General features: G+C 44.7%; 1 protein-coding gene across 8 annotated transcripts in view; it reads right to left on the minus strand.

Annotated features, from left to right (window-relative positions):
- Positions 1–1,952: 1,952 nt before the first annotated feature.
- The window catches only part of ARHGAP40 (Rho GTPase activating protein 40), a 38,746-nt gene continuing 27,324 nt past the window's right edge, over positions 1,953–13,374 (minus strand). For 4 of the 8 annotated variants that reach the window (XM_085557977.1, XM_085557979.1, XM_085557978.1 and 1 more), the window contains exons 3-15: positions 12,637–12,857; positions 11,563–11,638; positions 10,641–10,819; positions 9,902–10,067; positions 9,488–9,579; positions 9,312–9,389; positions 8,895–9,054; positions 8,082–8,164; positions 7,148–7,354; positions 6,742–6,882; positions 5,707–5,867; positions 4,851–4,906; positions 1,953–4,488 (exon numbers count right to left, since the gene is read on the minus strand). In XM_085557977.1, the coding sequence (XP_085414103.1) occupies positions 4,382–4,488; positions 4,851–4,906; positions 5,707–5,867; positions 6,742–6,882; positions 7,148–7,354; positions 8,082–8,164; positions 8,895–9,054; positions 9,312–9,389; positions 9,488–9,579; positions 9,902–10,067; positions 10,641–10,819; positions 11,563–11,638; positions 12,637–12,857 (1,727 nt within the window). In that variant the 3' untranslated portion in view covers positions 1,953–4,381. The other 4 variants (XM_085557980.1, XM_085557974.1, XM_085557975.1 and 1 more) reach the window with 3 other exon arrangements.

Below are 13,374 nucleotides of genomic sequence, written 5' to 3' on the forward strand. Positions count from 1 at the left end.
AGTCTGTGCACAGCTTGGAGCTTCCATTCACACACATGGACAAACAAGAAATACATTCAGCACTAAAGGCTCACCTCACCTTTCCAGTACAGAAAGGACACACTGGCAAAAGCTGAAAGCAAGAGAAAACCAACCTCTCATCCTCATCCTGAACAGGATAGGGAATTTCTGAAGCAGGTTTCTACTACAGCCTGCCAAGAGGATGAGATTGGGATGAGTGAGAGGGTAGCAGAACTTGTGTGCCTTTGTGTCTCTTCCAAACTCTGAAAAACAAACAAAATTACACAAAATCCACAGAGGTACACCCACACCCTGCATTTCTGTTGGATTTCTTCATCTTTTCCTGCTTTTTTCCCTGGTAATTACCCCTGTAACTTCACCAGCTAGAAAAGTGAGGACAGCCAAGACAGTCACAGAGATGAAAAGATCACCACTTCCAATTCCCTTTCAAGGACTAAGGAGAAAAGGAATACGAAAAGGAACACCTTCCTCCTCTCCCATTCTTCAGGTCAGCCCCTGGCCAGAGCTAGAGAGCAGAGTTCAGTGTGGAGGGGAAGGCTTCAGCCCCCTGAGCTCAGTGGATCCTGCCAGGTCCCAGCACTGGCGGAAGGACTCTGGCAGGGGAGGTGACCTCGCTGTCCTGGGGAAGGACAACCAGCACAAAGCTGCTCTGGCAAAGGGTGTCTGCCACCACAACCAACCAAAAACCCATACAAACCTGAGGCTGGAGGGACTAGAGACTGCCCAGGCCTTTTCCCAGCTGGTAAGGCAGTGCAGCTGCACATTTTCCTTTCCAGTGACTTAAAACGTTGAACTTCAGCCTCTATTTCCCCCCACAAGGTGAAGACATGTGCAGTCCTCACGTGCAAACAGGATTTGGAGAGAACTTTAGGGTTCCATCCTCTCAGCATGCAAAACCACTGATGTCACGTGTCCTGTTCTCAGCATTGGGGAGTGTGTGGGGGTAAAGTAATAGATTTGATCAAATGCAGTTGTATTTTATTTACAACAATAGTTGCTGTCACTTACTTTGCTCCAGGAAATGCATTTACTTGTGACATTTCCCTCCAAGAGCTGAAGCTTCGCTTGTTCCTGTGAAGACTCTATATTTTTTGCAAATACTTTTTCCTAAGGCAAGCTACTTTTTAAAAAAATCATTATTATTATTTTGATATTTCAGTTCCACTTCATCCACAACTACATTTAACCAGCATTTGCAAGATTCTTTTATGCTCTGTCCCTTATCTCAGCACAACATACAGTTGCATTCAGAATAAATCCTGTTCTGAGCAGGGGAGAGCTGTGTAATGATCAATCACAAAAGCCCTCGGGGATGGGAGAGATTAGCACTTTGATACTGCTGAAGATGAATGGGTGGAATGAGTTTGATAAACTGGTGTTTTCCTCAGATAATTGCTCAGGAAGATTTTTGAAGCTGCTTGGATCCTCGTCCTCCTTTCTTTCTGTGTCTGGGTAGGAGAGCAAGCCCTGCTTCTCCAGCAGCACTGCTGGACAGGCTGCTCCACTGCTTTTAAACACTTCACAGTGATTCATGCCACATCTCATCACCACTGAACACTATTAGTTGTGATGGAACCAAAGATCCAGGCTGGATTCCTGCTATTCTTGGCTGGGCCAGGGACATGGACACATTTCCTCAAGCTGAAATCTTGAACAACTGCTCCTCTTCCTTTGGAAGTCACTAATCCTTGGTGCTCACCTTCTGCTCCCATCCACCTTTCTCTGGGCTTTTTATACCCAACACAACCTCCTCTTCCTCCTCCTGGAGCATCCTTCTGCAGCAACCCCACAGGATCAGCCAAAGGGGAACTGCTCCGGGAACACAAAACTCATCCTCTTCATCCCTCGTCAGGCACCAGGCAAATCCTGCTGCATTCACAGATGGGGTGCCATTTAACTTGTTCTCAAACACTAATGAAAATGGAGCCAAGGGATTTTACTGTATTTTTATTGTTTCACTGAATAAAAGGAATTTAAATACAGAATTAAAAACTCGTAAAAAAAAGGTATTAAAAGCCATCCTTCAGGAATGACTGAAATCACTGACTGAAAAATTTACACTTACTTTTTGATACAAAGATAGGAAAAAGAATTTTAAAAGCATATCCATAATCTGGAAAGAGCTGTTTTGTTTTATTTTTTTTTTTTTTACATTTCCTTTCATATTTAAACCTGATAGTTGTCCCATGAGAGTCTCCCATTAACCTTATTTTTCACAGCACTGATTCACATTGTTTGGTGTTCAAAAAACCCCACTCATTTGTAGTTCACAGCAGCAGTGATGCAGTCATGACCCCTCAATACACATGGACAGAATATTTAATATACCAGCATATGAGGGGCAGAAAAAATGCAGCATTGTGTGATTTGCAGAGTGCAATTCAGCTTGCAAAGGAACTTTGAGCTCACAGTGATACCTTTATGATTTGGGTTCTTCTCAGGGTATCACATCTCTGGCATTTCCTCTTTGCCATCTTTGCTCCATCACTGCCACAAGGAATTCCTGAAGTGATGCTGAATAGGTACCTTTGGTTTTTGAAGCCACAGTTTGAAGCAGCTTGATCTTTCCACAGACATAAATCACCCATTCTCAAGGAAAAGAATCAGGCTCTTTCAGGCACTCTTTAAGCCCTATGAAAGAGGCATCTCAAGAATTGTTGACACCTGAGTGAGGGTTGGGAGGTTCTATTACAGGTTCTTAAGAAGACATCTATGAAGGTGATCCAGCCAGTCAATGCATCTGCATCATCTCAATCAAAAAGAATAGACAGACTCTCTAATATATGAATAATTTCAAGGTATCTGCACCACTCACACAGAAGTCACAAGAAGCTGGAAAGAATATGGACTGTGGCTCACCTGTTCCTCAAGGATCTTAACCAAGAGGATTGAACCACACAGACAACAATCACAGAGTGAAGCACATTTACAACAGAATCTAGGAGCTTGAGATAATGAATAAGGAATGCTACACTTCATCCTGGGGAAAAAAATGAGAAGAGGAAAAATTCAGATTGCATTGGAAACAAACACCTCTAACACAAGAAGTAATACTGGAGATTGTCACTAGTGCAGCTGGGATTTGGCAAATGAAATACTTTGAGTATACACTTGCAGCGCAGCCCTGCTTCTGCCACATGAATAAATATCCAAATGTATTTAAAAACAGTATTTAGAGAAAAGAGTCCATATTTCCTGCCAGGCTGAGTGTTTCACCCCTCACACTGCGCTGTGGGGTTCTTCACATGAGGAATTTCAGCATCACCACAAAGGGAAGCAACACTTCTGCACTCCTCCTCACAGGCACGGTGCTCTTGGAGCCAAGGTTGGATGATGATGAGGATGAGGATGCAGCAGCAAGGTGTGTGCTCTGCTCCACCCTCACCTGTCCAGCCCACAGCTGTGCTGAGTGCAATGGAAATGTGCAGCCAGAGCAGTGAGGCCTCAGCTCAGCCCAGCCCCCTCTCATCTCAGGGGAGGTTTGTTGATTTTGGACAAACACATTCACACAGAATCTTCCACAAAGAAGTTCAGTTCCTGTGGCCAGGTCAGATTACCAGCCTCACATTAGCTTCAGGATATTTCCTGTGTTGTCTGTTGATATATAGGTTGTTCATCAAAATAAATGCAAGTTTGACCCTCATCAGTGGCAATTTGGGTGTGCATTACCAGCATGGGACAGGCACCTTTCTGTCACACTGGACATCTGAAAGGCTGCTGTATTTTCCATAGCTTTTTCCAAGGAAAGTTATTTTCTTGTGTTGCATATATGTATTTAACTGCAGTCATGAAACTCACAATGTGCTGATGTCACATCCCATCTGGCCTTTTTGGAAACATCCTTTCTTGTTCTTCAAAGAAAAGAACAGGAGCTTAATAGTGAAGCCCAGGATCATAAACTCTCCTGGTGACATGCCACAGGCAACCATGGACCCTACCCAAGGGATGTCCTTAGTACCACTGCAGCATATGACTGTCTCTCCTCCAAAAGAAAAAAGCAAATCCAGGATACACAAATGCCTTCCACCATATTCAAAATAATCTTTCTCTTCTTCTGTCCCATCTTTGCTGTACAACCACTGCAGCTGTGCCTTCAGGGTTTGTTTTGGGGGATATTTTGTTTAGGAACAGCCATTCCCCCTGCAAACTCTGCTACACAATAATTGCTGTTGGTTTCCAGCACCCCTGTTAGCACAGAGGCTGTGCTGCTCTCACTGCCAGCTGCCATGGAAGCAGATAATAAAGGTGCTTTTCCTTCCAAGAAACAAGCAGTGTCTGCTCTGACACTACAACAGGAAAGTCTCTATTTCCACACCTTCCAAAAGCTGCAACCAAGTGCTTTGTTTTGCTTGTGTTTTCCTTAGAACATCCGAGGATAAGATGGGTTTTGCTTAATTATCCACTCAGCATGAGGGTTGATGTGGTACAAGTCCAAGAGGTAAGTGTCTGGGTCCAGGCAATGTTCACCTGTTAAAACAAGACATTCAGAAAAAAACCACATTTTTAAATATCCTTAGTCCTTTAGCTGCTAGATTTGTTTTTTGTTTGCTTTTGCCCCCACCTAAAAACTAGGATTTCTTCACATTCATTTCCATATTGCAACTTTCAGAAGCATTTTCACAAATCTAAAGCAATGGCTTTGGGAAGAAAGAGGGAAGATGTACATTGGATATTAGGAAGAAATTCTTGAGTGTTGGGGTGGTGAAGCAATGTCACAACTGTCCAGAGAAGTTTTTTAAATACCTCCTAAAAGAAGCTAAGCATAAAAACTGGATACCAGAGTCCTTATTTACCATTACTTACAAATGGTAAGTACCATTTGTACTTACCAATATTGCCTCCCACTTCATACAGGAGCAAATTTGTGCACTCTGTGGAGTTGTTACTGCAGAAAGAAAATCACACTGAAGGTTAAATCTCTGCAAAAACAGGTTGGGTAATTTAGTAATATTCCTTCAACAGGAAGATGGTTCAGCAATGATCAGAAGCCATGGGACAGAGACCTTGCTGATCCTCTTGCACAGAGCAGGACACCCAAAACTGGCAGAAAAGAAAACAAGGCAAGCTGATGGTGAGGCAGCAGCTGACCCATATCCAGCCAGCTTCCCCTCACCCTCCTTGTCTGGACACCTCCTGGGACACAGAGAGGCACTGCCACCTTACCTGCCAAATTCAGCCTGCAGGAGCTGGGACAAAGGGGGCAGGAGCTCCTCTGCTCCTTTTTTGGGTTAGTTCAGCAATTCACCACAGGAGCACAGGAGGGAATTGCAGAGTTTATTTTAGGAAATCCTGACATTAACATAAGCACGCTGGAATTACTACTCCAGGCAATGCCACAGGTGATGTTTTCTGCAAGAGGGATGGAGGGAGTTTGCTTGTCAGGGTCAATGTTGCTGCCTTTTCCCTTCCCTTCAGCAAAGATTCTTGAGTTCACTTGGTGTCCAGCAGCACAGAGGGCACCACTGACCTCCTGACAGCCTGAGCCCTGGGTGGAATCACTCAGAATAAAATTTGCCTTCCCCACCCAGCACCATTTCCTAACCTTAGAACAGAGGAGCAGAGAAAAATCTCTCTTCATGACTTGCTGTGCTTCCACCTCACCTCTACCCCAAGACAGAAAACAGCAGCTAGACCACTTAGTGTTTTATTTATTTAGTTTTTTTAAGCAGAGAAAAAGCCATTTACCACTTGAGGAGGTTGACAGTGTTAACAATATTCCAGCCATTCTGGCACAGGTTCTTCTGAAACTGCCTCAAGACATCAGCAACCCTGGTTGCATTGTTCAAGTGCACCTCCAGAGAGTCCTTCAGGAGGAGTGATGCGTGGACCTTCACAACCTTGGAAGGCTGAACAAAGCAGGCAAAAAGAAAAAAGTGCTTAAAGAAAGACTCTTACAAGTCAAAACATTAATTTTCAAAATAAAATGGAGAATGTGATGAATTAAACCTGTCCAGCCAGCTGTTCAGAGAGTTTAGGCTTGTTTCTTACAGTACAGGTTGAAAGCTTATGGAAGCACCAAGGTGAGCATTATAAATATCATCAGTAAATCATCAATGGTTCAGTGCTGAGGCCACGAGAGGAGCCCTGTGCTCTCCATCAGCGTGTGCTGCTGCTCTCTGCTGTTCAAACACAGCACTGACACAAGCTGGGATCAAAACAGCGTTTGTCAGAAGAAATTCTGACAAACTGTTTTGCGCAAGTGTGAAAGACTCCTCTGAAATTAATTTAAATTTCCGGGAAAGGAATTTAGAGGTTAGGTTGCAGGCTACTGAATTCCAGGAAGGTCCTTTCCAAAGAAAGGAAGCACCAAGGGATGTGCCATCTTAACAGACATTATGGAACAAAAACAAAATTAGGCAATTTTCTGAATTTATGCTTTAAAAAATGAAAATAAGTCTGCCTTTATCCCAGCACCAACACATGAGACACTCAGAGCCCTAAGAACTCTGCTCTTCATGTGGGGAAAACCAAAATTTCTGCTCCAGATCTCATCCTTGCTCTTAACCAAGTGTTTTGCAGCCTGAAATGTATTTAGTGCTTTTGCTGTTGAGATCAGTTTTTGCCACAACCTGGCCAAAAGTATCTGGGAAACTGTTCCTCATTATTCTGCTTTTTTTGTCCCTCTGGCTCTTTTCAAAGGTACCACCCCTTTCATCTTTCTGAGTTCTCAGGAAAACATTTGACTCTGCCACAAAGGGGTTTGGGTTTTTTCTAACTCACCTCTCCCTGGTTCTTTTCCACCTTGTCTTTATCAGCGTGAATCTTCCGCAGCAGATTTTTAATCCTCTTGTCACAGAACTGGTACCTTTTGCTGTTGCTCTCGTTCAGCTTTCTCACCTGAGCCACCAGAAAAGAGGAGACCTGGGCAGGGGAAAAGGGTGAAAACAGGGATTAAATCAAGCAGAGATAAGGATGTCATTTAGGAACCCAATCATCACTTTAGCTCCTTAAATAGACAAAAAAACCCCTGTGTACCTTGAGGACAGGTAACCTTGGAATTCAGCCAGACGTTTTGCTCACAGCTGTATAATTCCTCTGAAATTTCCAAGGCTATCCTTTCCCTATTCCAGTTCTAAGAAGACCAAGACACTGCTACACCATACCACATAATTCCTGTGGAACTCACTGTCCAGAGCAGATCCTGGTAATGGATCATCATCCGCACCACGTCAGCCGCCCCCTCCGCCAGCTGCTTCTCCTTCCCCTCAGGGATCTTGTTTGGCAGCCCCTTGTGCATGAAGAGGTTTGGGGCCATGACTGTGGAAACGTTCCAGAGGTTCATTTTGTTGTTTTTTTCCCTGGCAACCACCTTGCTGAGAAACTCAAGCAGGGCCTGAGAAGAGGGAAAGAGATGTAAGCCATCCATTACTAGTAATGCTCAAAAAATACCATGGAAATTGCTGGAGAGATCATTAATTAGCACTTTTTCTTGATATAGATCAGCAAATCCCACCTCTCCAGCCACGAAGTGGAGTGAACAATTTCTAATACTAGGATAGCAGCAAATAACCACACCAAGAGAGGTTTATCCAATCAGGAAAAGCAGTCTGTGTGGGAAACAGATGAATTTTTACTCCTTGGCAGGTGGTAATTTACAAAGTCTAGCAGTAAATTTTCTGAATACAAAGATAAATCCTCCCTTTCCTTCAGTGTCCCCTCAAAGCCATTCCCAGATGTGGAAAAACAAACCCTTTTGGATTATCTCTTTCAACCTCACACCTCCACCAGAGCCATGACAGATCACGTTTGACTGAATTATATATTCCAGTGCTCCAAATGAAGTGTGCAGGGTGCTAAGCGAGCCTTACCTTTAATATCTGGGAGAAGAACTACTGAGGAGGAAAAGAAAAAAGGCAGCAACAACCACCACAGCTCTTATAAAGCACAGAAAGGCAGGGGTGGTGTCTATTTAAAAGCCACGTCGCTGGGGATATGGCTTAGTGGTTGCCTTGGAGGTGCTGGGGGAATGGCTGGACTCTAATTTTAAGAAGATTTTTTTTTCAGTCTAAACAATTCTGTGATTCTATGTTTTACCAGCTAAATAAAAAGCAAGCAAATACCTTCAGAGTGTTTCTGTTGGACTCTGGCAGAATCAGGATCAGGAGGTTCAGAGCTTGCAATCTTTGCTTCAGGTCTGGAATATCTAGAAGGAGAGTAACAACAGGACAGAGGATTCAGGTTTCTGACCCTTCTTATTGAGCACAGGAATCCTCCAAGGAATGAGACAATTACTTATTGAATGGCTGGCCATCTAGAATTTGAGACCTTGTTTCACAGAAGTAATTCAAACTCATACTGTCTTTAAGAAGGGAACTACCCATGTTTTTGAAGACTGACTCATTTCCTTTAGAGTACACAATCAACCAGAAACCCTTATGCCCTGGAAGGGCAGCAAAAGAACCCATATTTCCCCATTTTTTGAACAAAGAACTTGTGCACTCAAGCAGTCAGATTAACACATCCAAACTCCTAGTCTGCCCTTCAGGATCTTAATCTCTAAGGGAAACACACAGAGGTTCAGCAAGTTATCTCTATTACCCCACTAGTGAGCAAAGAAACATGCTTGCAGAGCAGCACGTTACCTGCAGGCTGTGTGCCCTGGCCAGCTCCCACAGCTCAGTCTGTGTGTCATTATTGATCAGTTTGTCCTGACAAATGGCAGCAGCCCTGCAGGCTCAAGTGACACATAACTGAAGACACCAGGACAGTGCTGCTGCAGAAATGCACATTCAGCCAAGCACAGTGACTGCAGCCCTCAGCTGTGCTGCATTCCCATCGCATCCACAGGCTCCCAACACACCTGACAGGACAGCCCAGGGCCAGGGGAGCTTTGCACAGACCAGACTGGTGCTAGGCAGGAGAGCAGCACTCACTCTGAACAGCAGCAAAGGCAGGCAGGTACTCTGCTGTCAGCAGCGGGGCCGGCAGCTCGCGGATGAATCTCTTCAGCAGCCCCGACACGTCGTTCTGGTGGACATCATCCCAGCGGAACAGGCCGCTGTAGAAGTCCCTTTCCAGCTTCTGCTCCAGGCTCTGTCAGAAAGATGGAATTTATCACGTGCTTTAATAAGCCAATGTAAGAGAAATTGTATAGCTGAGCACTGGGAGGGTGAGACATCGAGGCAAAACGGTGCAGAGAGCCTCAGCACACACCCCAGTATTTCCCAGCAATGGCTGTCTCTGGTTCTGCTGGGAAGGGGACAAGATAATAAAGGTCATTCAAACACTTCCTTTAGCAAATGCTTCCTGATCACCCCTGACACTTCCAAACAATGCTAAAGGGCTCATACCTTAATTCTGGTCTGGGACCCAGAAACTCTCAGGATGCCCTCTGTCTCAAGTCCCCTCTTCTCCAGGCAGGACAGCAGCTGTTAAAGGGGGAAACAGAGGAGGAGTCAGCCTGTCCTTATCACAGACTCCTGACTCTGAGGACCAGAGGTGGGAATTAAACCAGCCGAGAACTTACTGCCTGGAGTAGCAGAGGGACCTTGGTGTTGGGCAGCAGCTTTTGGTCATTTTCCAACAGGGTGTTGAGTGGAACTCCAAAGAGTCTTTTCTCTACAACAAAAACATTTCCAAGTCTGTATCATTTCTAATAGAGGTGTAAGGGATAAATCCCCCATTGCAGACTAAGATGGTATTTTTGTAAACACAGATACTGGAGAAAGAGAGTTAAACAGGACAATTGCAACCAGACATAAATGTGCTAGTAGGTCTTGAAGTCATGATCCACTGACTTCCAGAAGAAATCCAAAGAGAACACACCTGTCACAAGGTTTCTTATCAAAGACCACCTATTCTAACATTTGAAACACACGTGATGAGTGTATTATGAGAAGATGAGTGGGGGAAAAAAGGCATAAAAAAAATTACAACTAACCTGTTGTTTTCAGTTTTGCTGCTTTGTTTCTCTTCAGCTCAAAGCCCAGGATATCACAGAGAGCTGTAAGTTCAATGAGGGCCAGTGTGGGGATCTTCTTCATGTCCTGAGCTGACAGATCTCCAATCCTGGTCACTCCTAGTCTGCCCTTCGGGATCTTAAATCTCTAAGGGAAACACACACAAAAGATTCAGCTCAAGTTATCTTTATTAATCCCACTAGTGAACAACTTTTGCTGTAGTCTTATTTTTTTTTATCATAACCAGGCATCTGTTCTTCCTGCTGTGTTCAAGACCAGACATATGCCCAAAACTACTCCTACTCAACCACAGCTGAATAAATATTTTCCCTTTTCAATATTGCTCTTTAATCATACTAGAGATGCCAGTTTTTTTAAGTTAAAGGCATCCTGATACCCACCCCAATGTATTTGAACTTTGGAAGAAGCCCAGCTCATTTGCAGAGAGGAGAAAACTTTAGAATTATGAGTAAGAAAGTACAGTTAGTTACTCTCCTCTTTTCAGAGGAAACAACAAGATGTGTGTCAAAAGAGGGAGTTTCAGATAAAAGTCTTATTCCTTTTGATCCTCCTCTACATAATGTCTATCCTTGCCCAATATTGCAAAGATAACAGCACAACACAGCCCAAAATACCACCAGACACAGACCCATTGCCTTGTACCACCTTGACAAGCCAAGACTGATAAATTCTAACAAGAAAAATTCCTCCAGTGCTTACTGTTAGGGCATTTCCATCCTTTAACTTCCTGGATTCAGACAGGAAGGATCCCTTGAGCAGGACAGCTGCTTGCTCTGAGTAGGCAACATCCATGTTGAACACCTCCTCTTTCCCAGGGTTTCGAACTGTGCAGGAATAATCCTGGGCTTCTGCTGCAGAGGAGAAATTGTCTTGAATTTCTGCAAGCCAGGAGAGTGAAGCTTAGAAAGTAAATGTGCTAAAAATGCAGTTTGAGATAGGTTTGGAGCCATTGCTTTTAAAAACCTTGCAGTAACACATGAGAAGAATGTCCCCATAGCACAGAGTGATCAGTAGGGTAAGAGTCTTTCCTGAAAGTGTGCTCAGGCATTGGAACATGGGAACAGGCTGCCAAGGGAAGTGGTGGAGTTACCATCCCTGGAAGGGTTCAAAAATTGTGCAGATGTGGCACCTTGGATTATGGTTTAGTGGTGAACACACTGGTGCTGAGTTAGTGGTTGGACTTGTGATTTTAGAGATATTTTCCAAGTTTAATGAGTCTGTGACCAGTGTGAAATCACATTATGGCTAAAATTACCAAGACACTGGGAAGACAAGACCACAGCCTTAAATTAAAGGACACACCTATGGCTAACATCTCTTTACACAACTGCTGGTGGCATTTATAATGTTGCACTGTGTGATCTTTACTAGACTGATTTTATTTTTATCATTCAGTTGCTTTATCAAGAACTTCCAATGATCAGCTTAAGTGACAATTCTAACACTGGAGCCTCGAAAAGTTTATTAATCCACAGGCATGAATAATCACATAAAGAAATCCACACCCCAACACAAAGAAGGTCAATGTTTCAGAACCTGTATATATTTAAATATGTGTGGCTTTCCTTCAGTTCCAGCCCTACTTCAGATGCTACTCTGCATTTAAAAACTTCCCCCTTACTTCTCTGAGTGTTTGAAGTCCGTAGATTGTGCCACAGTGGGTCTGGGCTGGACTCCTCTTTCTCTGGTGCTGTGTCCTGAAGAATAAGAAAGAAATTGTTTTGGCCACAACCGAAAGAGCAGTACCACAGGAAAACAGCTGAAAAGATGGTGGTTATGAATTCTTTATCAAGGAAAAAAAAAATCCAAATAAACCAGCCAACTTCCCTGCTAAAAAAAGCAGCATTAGTTGTTCTCCAGGATTTCCACATCTACAAGGTCAGCTTATCTGAACTGAATTTGGGAAGTGCTCTTGTTTTGTTTAACAGTGATTTAACACTTCACTGGAACAAAGGCAACACAAGAGGGCTCCAAACTATGCCAGTGCTCCACGAGGCACTATATAGCAGGATGTTCCTCCAGCCTGGGAAGGCTGTGCATCTATCTGCAGCCTTTCAGTAACTCCTCCTCCTGGGTTATAATATTGGGGTGTATTCCATTACCACCTCGAGCTGCAATCCCTTTCCTTCCTTATCTCGCGACTCAGAGATCAGTCCCTCCAGGAGGACCAGTTCTTTTAGCCACAGGACTGATAAGATCACAGCGTTCTATTGTGAGATGCTCCACCCAGAGGGAGGAGCCAAACGATGCCATCAAGGATATCAGCAGGGTTGTGCAGACAGCAAGAAGATCCCCTCTTCCAAGAGGAACAGCTGAGACCTTCTCTACACTGGACCTCCAGAGGGAAACTACATCAGTCTACAGGAGCACTGCTGGGGCAGAACCATATCTGCTACCACCACCCCAGCCAGAGTCAGGCTGTATCTCTAACTCTGTCAGTGGTTCTTCTTTTGTGCTATTGTATGTATTTGGTTCTTTGTTCCCTTTTTCCTAATTGTATTTCTGACTTAGAGCCTCTCACTGGTTTTGCTTTTCAAACCAGGACACTCCTCAACACTGCAACCAGCATTTCTCCAGTCTCAATCTCTTGAACTGAAAGGAAGCCAGGACACACCAGGAGCCCTGGACCCAGAAAGCCAAATCTTACCCCACGAGGCAAGAAGCTCTTTTAGGAGATGCCAACAAACCAACCAACCTGGGAGCTGCCCACGGCGAAGACGTCGCGCACGTCGCGCACGGGGTGCTTGTTCCTCCTGCGGCGCGAGCGGGAGTAGGTGTCCAGCCGGCGCTGCACGGCCGCCGCCTGCGTCCTGGTCAGCGTGGACAGCAGCACCAGGTTGTCCTTGTCCACCTCCGGGTCCCCGAGGAGCTCGGCCAGCCCCGCGTCCTGCAGCCACTCGGCCTCGGCCTCTCCCTCTGCCAAGCGGGGGAAGGCAGAGTGAGCAGAGAGCAGCAGGATGGGCCATTCCCTGGCTGGGGTGGCAGTGGGACATGGCTGTGTTCTGAAGGAGGGAGCCACAGCCGTGTTCTGAAGGCTGTTCTCAAAATCTCAGCCCTAATCCCAAGTGCCCAGCTGGGCATGGGGTGACACCGGAGGACACACGGCCCTTTGGGCGGGTGTAGCTGCTCACACAGTTCTTATTGCTCATTCCAGGTGAGGAATTCCACCGGGCAGCAACTGGCAGAACAAGAGGACACAGTCTCAAGCTACGTCAGGGAAGGCTTAGGTTGGATATTAGGAAAAAAATTTTCACTGAAAGAATAATAAAATACTGGAATTGTCTTCCTAGGGAGGTGGTGGAATCACTATCTCTGGATATGTTTAAAAAAAGACTGGACTTGGCACTTGGTGCTATGGTCTAGTTGTGGTGTTAGGGCATAGGTTGGACTTGATGATCTTAGAGGTCTCTTTAAACTTCATTATTCTGTAATT

Source organism: Lonchura striata, chromosome 20 (assembly GCF_050655825.1).
Source record: "Lonchura striata isolate lonStrDom1 chromosome 20, ASM5065582v1, whole genome shotgun sequence".
Lineage (NCBI taxonomy): Eukaryota > Metazoa > Chordata > Aves > Passeriformes > Estrildidae > Lonchura > Lonchura striata.